This window comes from Chiloscyllium plagiosum, chromosome 2 (assembly GCF_004010195.1).
Source record: "Chiloscyllium plagiosum isolate BGI_BamShark_2017 chromosome 2, ASM401019v2, whole genome shotgun sequence".
In the NCBI taxonomy this organism is placed as follows: Eukaryota; Metazoa; Chordata; class Chondrichthyes; order Orectolobiformes; family Hemiscylliidae; genus Chiloscyllium; species Chiloscyllium plagiosum.
In genome coordinates this window covers 17497841-17505847 of record NC_057711.1, presented here as the reverse complement: position 1 = coordinate 17505847, position 8007 = coordinate 17497841, and the positions used below count along the sequence as shown (strand labels likewise).

The 8007-nt window shown below is 46.1% G+C and overlaps 1 protein-coding gene across 8 annotated transcripts in view; it reads right to left on the bottom strand.

The window, feature by feature from the left end:
- wdr17 (WD repeat domain 17) overlaps positions 1-8007 on the bottom strand; it is a 159162-nt gene that overhangs the window by 78560 nt on the left and 72595 nt on the right. For all 8 annotated transcript variants that reach the window (XR_006313775.1, XM_043704725.1, XM_043704714.1 and 5 more), the window contains 2 exons: positions 4491-4573; positions 481-567 (listed from right to left, as the gene is read on the bottom strand). Coding sequence is in view for 7 of the 8 variants with exons in the window: in XM_043704725.1 (XP_043560660.1) it covers positions 481-567; positions 4491-4573 (170 nt within the window). In the remaining variant the exon portion in view is untranslated. The remainder of the gene's footprint in view (positions 1-480; positions 568-4490; positions 4574-8007) is intronic.

The following is an 8007-nucleotide window of genomic DNA, read 5'->3' as shown; positions in this document are numbered from 1 at the left end:
ACCTCACCCTAGTTCCAAACTTCCAGCTCAGCACTGTCCCCATGACTTGTCCGGACTTGTTCTACCTGCCTATCTCCTTTTCCACCTATCCACTCCACCCTCTCCTCCCTGACCTATCACCTTCATCCCCTCCCTCACTCACCTATTGTACTCTATGCTACTTTCTCCTCACCCCCACCCTCCTCCAACTTGTCTCTCCACGCTCCAGGCTCTCTGCCTTTATTCCTGATGAAGGGCTTTTGCCCGAAACGTCGATTTCGAAACTCCTTGGATGCTGCCTGAACTGCTGTGCTCTTCCAGCACCACTAATCCAGAATCTGGTTTCCAGCATCTGCAGTCATTGTTTTTACCCACCTGAATAAGCAAGAAGCCCATGCGTCGAGCACCACAAACATATTGTCTCAGATTCCACAGGGATAAACAGATTGCAATTCTGAAAGGGTCAGTGAACGACCTGACCTGTTGGAAGGGTGCACTCACTTATTGTTCTGGCTCCAATCACAGCCAAAGACAGCAGCTGGATGCTTGTACTTGTGCAGGAGTTTCCCATCGATTGTTCGAATAATACTGCAAGCAAACAAAAAGTAAAAAAAACCTGAAAGAACTGCAGATGCTGGAAATCAGAAATGAAAACAGAGATTGCTGGAAAAGTTCAGCAGGTCTGTCTGCATCTGTGGAGAGACATTGGAGTTAACGTTTCGGTTCCAGAGACCCTTCCTCAGAACTGATGGCAGTTAGGAAAATGTATTTTTTTATGCAGAAGATAGAGTCGGGGGAGAGGGAGGGTAAGGAATAAACGACGGATGGAGATACAGTCCAAAGAGAGACAAGGAGTTGGACAAAAAAAGGAGTGGAACAGGATCAGGCTAGGAGAGTGCATAGCTTTAGGGAAGGAAACTGCTATCTTAATATGGTCTGGCCAACATGTGACTCTACACTCCCTCAGCTGGGATGAGAAATGGCAGATGGAGTTCAACCTGGATAAATGCGAAGTGATGCATTTTGGAAGGTCAAACTCAAATGCCGAATATAGGGTTAAAGACAGGATTCTTGGCAATGTGGAGGAACAGAGGGATCTGGGTGTGCAAGTACATAGATCCCTTAAAGTTGCCACCCAAGGGTTGTTAAAAAAGCATATGGTGCTTTGGCTTTCATTAACAGGTGAATTGAGTTTAAGAGCCATGAAGTTTTGCTATAGCTATACAAGTCCCTGGTGAGACCACACTTGGAATATTGTGTACTGTTCTGGTTGCCCTACTATAGGACAGATATAGAGGCTTTGGAGAGGGTGCAAAGAAGGTTTACCAGGATGCTGCCTAGACTGGAGGGCTTGCCTTATGAGGAAAGGTGGAATAAGCTCAGACTTTTCTCTCTGGAGAGAAGGAGGAAGAGAGGAGACCTGATCGAGGTATACAAGATAATGAGAGGAATAGATAGAGTCAATAGCCAGAGACTTTTCTCCAAGGCAAGATTGACTGGCATGGTCCTAGTTTTAAGGTATTAGGAGAAAGGTATAGAGGAGACGTCAGAGATAGGTTCTTTACGCAGAGAGTTGTGAATGCATGGGATGCTTTGCCAGCTGTGGTGGAGGAAGCAGAGTCATTAGGGACAATTAAGCGACTGCTGGACAGTCAGATGGACAGCAGTGAGTTGAGGGGTGCGTAGGTTAAGTTATTATCCTTTACATTAGGATTAAACCTCGGCACAACATTGTGGGCCAAAGGGCCAGTTCTGTGCTGTACTTTTCCGCCTGAGGTGACCCACTCAGCACTGCTCCACTCGTGATGGTCCCAGCAGTGGGGTACCGCTGTGTAACCTGGCCCAGGAGCTAGCACACAAAGCATGGTAGGTATTTACCTCGGGAAAGTCATAAGGATTGTTTCTGGGTTGTCCACACCATCACATTCCAAATGGCACACCTTGAACCTCCTGATGTCGACAGGATAAACATCCTCCTCAAAGAACCTGACTGGTGGACAGCTAATAAAGCTTTTTGCCCCACACAGGACCTTAAAATCAATGCAGACATGTCTCAAAAGCCCCTTGGTTCCTGCTGCGCTACACTCCACTGCTACAAACTGTCAACAGCTCCACCTTTCGATGACGCATCTCCTGGCTGACTGCAAATGGAACCAACTGCAATCAAGCAGATGGGCCAATGGGCTGTGAGGTGGCAGATGGAGTTTAATTTAGGTAAATGCGAGGTGCTGGATTTTGGAAAAGCAAAGCTTAGCAGGACTTATACATTTAATGGTAAGGTTCTTGGGAGTGTTGCTGATCAAAGTGACCTTGGAGTACAGGTTCATAGCTCCTTGAAAGTAGAGTCGCAGGTAGATAGGATATTGAAGAAGGCATTTGGTATGCTTTCCTTTATTGGTCAGAGTACTGAGTACAGGAGTTGGGAGGTCATATTGCAGCTGTACAGGACATTGGTTAGGCCACTGTTGGAATATTGCGTGCAATTCTGGTCTCCTTCCTGTCGGAAGGATGCTGTGAAACTTGAAAGGGTTCAGAAAAGATGTACAAGGATGTTGCCAGAGTTGGAGGATTGAAGGGAGAGGGTGAACAGGCTGGGGCTGTTTTCCCTGAAGTGTCAGAGGCTGAGGGGTGAGCTTATAGAGGTTTATAAAATCATGAGGGACATGATTAGGGTAAATAGACAAGATCTTTTCCCTGGGGTCAGGGAGTCCAGAACTAGAGGGTATAGGTTTTGGGTGAGAGGGGAAAGATATAAAAGAGAGCTAAGGGGCAACTTTCCATGCAGAGGGTGGTATGTGTATGGAATGAGCAGCCAAAGCTGCCACCACTCAAGTGGTGGAGGCTGGTACAATTGCAACATTTAAGAGGCATTTGGATGGGTATATGAATAGGAAGGGTTTGGAGGGATATGGGTCGGGTGCCGGACTAGATAAGATTAGGATATCTGATCGGCAAAGACAAGTTGGAACGAAGGGTCTGCTTCCATGCTGTCCATCTCCATGTCTCTATGACTCGAAGTGATGAGGATTAGGGTTCCCATCTTCTGCAGACGTTCTGGAAAATCTTTAACTGATTGGAGATGGCCTTTGGATGATGTGCAGCCCAAGTAGAACAAGAGGAGCAGCTCAAATTGTGATTGTAGCCATCCGAGGCCATGGTTTTGTTGCATGGCAGAGCAGACCTGATGGGCTGAATGGCCTACTTTTGGTGCTGTGAGGCAACAGTGCTAACCACTGAACCACTGTCACCTCATGGCTGATCAAATCTTAGCCTCAACTCCCCATAACCCTTTAATCCGTGATTAATTCAAAATGTCTATCCCGTTGTTAAACTTATTCAGTGTCCTGGCATGAACCGTGCTCTGGGGTAGGGCATTTCACAGGTTCATGACCTTTGGAGAATAGTAATTCTTCCCTGTTGCTGTTTTAAATCTGTCACCTGTTATCTTAAAACTATGCTCTTTCTTTTTAGGCTGCCCCACAAGAGGGAGCATCCTCTCTTCATCTACTTTGTCAATCCCCTTTTGGGTCGTACATACCTCAACTAGATTAGATTTCTGGTGCCATCATGACTATTCACAGTGAGGCACTGAAATGGATCATTAATCACGACATCCCAACACCAATTAAAGAAAATTCTTCAAAGCCTTTATCAAAGTCAGCCCTCAGCCTTTCTTTTCTGAAAGATAACACTCTGATTGGTCTTTCCTGCCAGACATAACCTCTCAGCCCTAGCACCACTCACACTAAATCCCTTTGTGCCTGTGATGTCACCAGTGCATGTCTCCAGAAAGCATTTCTGCACTTTCACAGATTGGAGATGACCAGAAGGAAAGGATTAATTGATTATTGTCACATGTACTGGGATACAGTGAAATGAGTTGTATTGTGTGCTATACAGGTAGATTGTACCATACAAAGTGCATCGGGGTGACAGAACAGAGTGCAGAATACAGTGTTACAGCCACAGAGAAGGTGCAGAGAGAGAGAGAGAGATCAGATTTAATATTTAAATGGCCTGAGCATGGTGGCTCAATGGTTAGCCTCACAGCGCCGGGGCACGGGTTCGATGCGAACCTCGCGCAACTGTCTGTGTGGAGTTTGCACATTCTCCCTGTGCCTGTGAGGGTTTCCTCCGGGTGCTCTGGTTTCCTCCCACAATCCAAAGATATGCAGGCCAGGTGAATTGGCCATGGTAAATTGCCCATAATGTTAGGTGGCTTAGTCAGGGGTAAATGTAGGGTACTAGGTCTGGGTGGCTTACTCTTCAGAGGGTCGGTGTGGCCTTGTTGGGCTAAAGGAAAGAGTCAAAAACCAGCAAAGTGCAACAGCAAGATGAGCAGGGAGCAGTGATGGAGAGAATGAGAGTGCAAGAAACTTGCTAACCCCAGGAAGCTGGAAAACCAGATTGCTCCAATGAACATAAAGCATACAAATATCTGGATTTCTCCTAATTTCTTGTGTACTCGTAGCAAGCTTAAAAATGAGGTAAGTGATACAAAAGTGACTCACCAAAATCCATCACCACTACATGTTGCTATCCTTTTAGAATCCTTGTGGCTCCAAGCAATGCAGAAGATTCCATTTTTACCGTGCTTCAAGGAAAAATAAAAGACACTGATTACAAATTCCATGACTGCACCAACGCAGAATTATTAAAAACTAAAGATGCTGGAGAAACTCAGCCAGTCAACAACGTGAACGGAGAGAGAAACAGAGTTAATGGACTGAACTTTAGATTCAGTGTTCCGATCTTGACCCTGGGCTGAATTCCGATCTGGAGGAGGTTTTCAAAGGTGAGGCCAATTACCTCACGGAGACTTGGCTAATCCAGGACAGTGAGTGGCCTCTTCCAATGGGAGGGTCATTGGAAGCACCCAAAGGGTCTGGGCAGCTGGCACTCACAATGAGAGAGACAGTTACAGCTGTGTAAGGTAGGCAACCATGAGGGCATCTCAAGATGGAAGTGCTCTCCTGAAGATGTATCCATGGCATTATTAAATTGAATGCGGCCACCACAGCCAGGCTACCATAGCGGAGGGGCAGACCCTCCACATGATACGGTCAACACTTCGGTCTTTGGAACTGAGTGGATTCATGCTCCGGCACTTTGCCACCGCTTTCCCTGCCGGCCAGTGAGGGGCTAGCACCATGGCATCCAGATGGTCTATGAAGAATCGCACCCTATTTGGTACAATCGGCTACCCACGATTGGTCGATATGCAGTCGTCACCCCCTCAGAAGCTACATCCCTGAGAACGGGACAGCGTTGGAAAGTGGTGCCAAACTGCCACGCCACCCAGTGGCCACACTCCGCCCATGTTTCAGTCAACGAGTGGTTCATCTTTCATTTTCAGAAATGGGAGAAGTTAGAAACGGAGGAACAAATTATTGCAGATGCTGGAATCTGTACTGAAAGCAACAGATGCTGGAGATCACAGCGGGTCAGACAGCATCCATGGAGAGAGAGCAAGCTAACGTTTCGAGTCTACATGACTGATGAAGATATGTTAGCTTGCTCTCTCTCCATGGATATTATCTGACCCGCTGTGATTTCTTGCAGTTGTTGTTTTCAGAAGTTAGAAATGTGTCAGGTTCTGGGCAAGTGGAATGGCGCGTGGGGGATGGGTGAGGGGTGTGGAGAAAGAGGTGGAGAGGTGAGGAAAGAACAAAAATGAAGATCTCCGATAAGGGGGAGGTACAGGAAAGATGTTATGACAAAGTGTTTCATATGGCATGGTGGAAAGTGCAAGAAAAGAAACAAAAAAATGTGTCTTGAAGAGGCAGGATTCTTAAATGGCCTTGTGGTATTATCATTGGACTGTTAATTCAGAGACCCAGCTAATGTCCTGGGGACACAGGTTCGAAGCCTGACCTGGTAGATGGTGGAATTTGAACTCAATAAAGAATCTGGAATGAAGGGTCTCATGATGACCATGAAACTGTTATCAGGAAAAACCCATCTGGTTCACTAATGCTCTTCAGAGAAAGAAGTCTGCCATCATTATCTGGTCTGACCTACATGTGACTTCAGACCCACAGCAATCTGGTTGGCTCTTGACTGCCCTCTGAGCAAATAAGGATAGGCAATAAATGCTGACCTAGTCAGTGATGCCCACATCCCATGAATGAACTTTAAAAAGCTGCCTTCTGAAAGTAAAAGAATAGAATTAAGAGAGGTAGAATGAAATGCATCAAGAAATAATGCAACAAAGTGCAGGCAGATGGTATAATTTTGACAGGCCATTTGGATGCCATGGTGCTGGCCCTTCACTGGCAGGCGGGGAAGGGGCTGGCAAAGTGGTGAAGCATGAATCCACTCGGTTCCAAAGACTGAAGTGTTGACCGTATCATGTGGAGGGCTACATGTAATGTTGAATGCTCAATTGGCTCTAAAATGCCAAATCGAAAGATGAGGTGCTGCTCTGCAACCTTGTGTTGAGTCTCATTGGAACACGGCAGGAGACTGAGGCCAGAGAGGTCTGGATGGAAGCAAGAAGGAGCATAAAAATACAGGAGACTGGAAACTCAAGAGTCACGCTCACAGGCTGAATGGAAGAATTCCACACCGTGGTCACTCGTGAGGACCACATCATGACCAATTAATACAGCATACGGATTTGAAACAAGTTTGAGTTAAGTGCTGTTTGACCTGGAAAGGGGGGGGTTGAGGCCTTGGATGGTGAGAAGGGAAGAGCTCAAAGGGCCAGTGTTGCATCTCCTGAACTTTCAAGGAAAGGAGATTTAGGGAAAGGGAGGGGAGAGGTGACTGAGAAATGGCCAGGGTATCATGGAGGAAGTAGCCACTTTGGAATGCCAGAAAGGGGAGGATGTATGCATGGATGGCACATTGCTGCAAATTACAGACAAGCATTCCATCCGTGGGAGATGGTGAGGACGGGGGAAACCTACTGTGGCTCACAGCATGGGAGCAAGTGACTAAACAAAGGCACAGTGCAACCTTTGGCTAAAGAGTAAGAAAGACACGGGTTATTTTTAGGGTGGAAGTAGATGGCTTTTTGATAAACAAGGGGGTGAAAATTTATTGGGGTAGTGGAGTAATCAGATCAAAAATCAAATTAATGGCGGAACAGGTTTGAAGGGCTGCGGCACCTATATGGCTTTCCAATTTGTACGGTTGTATAATGGTGTGGAAGATAGCATCATTAGAATAGATGTAAAGCAGATGTACAACCTGGGACAGTGGAATGGAGTTCTTTAGGAAGCAGAATAAAAGGAAATATAGCCAAGGTAGCTGTGGAAATTCTTGTCTTATAGTAAATAGTTGCTTCTGCTATAATGATAGCTCCGTTCTCATGCAATCCCGTGTTATAAGAACATCGCATAATAACAACGCCATTTCAACTAATGGGACTGGAATCGCGATATAACCAATACACCCTTTAAAAGTTTGCACTTTAGAAACAGTGTCCCCAAATTGTCCATCACATTACAGAGAATTTGCATTCATGAATGCTTATTATATCAGAACAACCTATATTGTTCTATTGCCTACGTGCAGAAATGGAAACAGAGAGGACAAGGGAAGGAACTGAAAAGTCAGAAATGGGCCAGAGGGTAGAGTTTGGAAGCAATGTAAATGAAACTTTTCAGTTTTGGGCTGATAGCAAGAACTATGACCAGTTTGGTGAACTGTGTGCCAGAAACGAGGCAAGGAGCCTGAATGGCGCCACAGCAAAGCAGTTCCACAAAAAAGGCAGGCAAAGTGAAGCAGGTACCTGTAGTGACAACTTTTAATTAGAGGGAATGAAAGCTGCGTGGCACGGTGACTCCGTGCTTAGCACTGCTGCCTCACAGCACAAGGGACGTGGGTTCGATTTGATTCTACCCCCAGGTGACTGTCTGCGTGAAGTTTGCACATTCTCCTCATGTCTGCATTGACTTCCTCGCACAGTCCAAAGATAGGGTAAATAGGCAAAGTCTTTTCCCTGGGGTGGGGGAGTCCAGAACTAGAGGGCATAGGTTTAGAGTGAGAGGGAAAAAATATAAAAGAGACCCATAGGGCAAC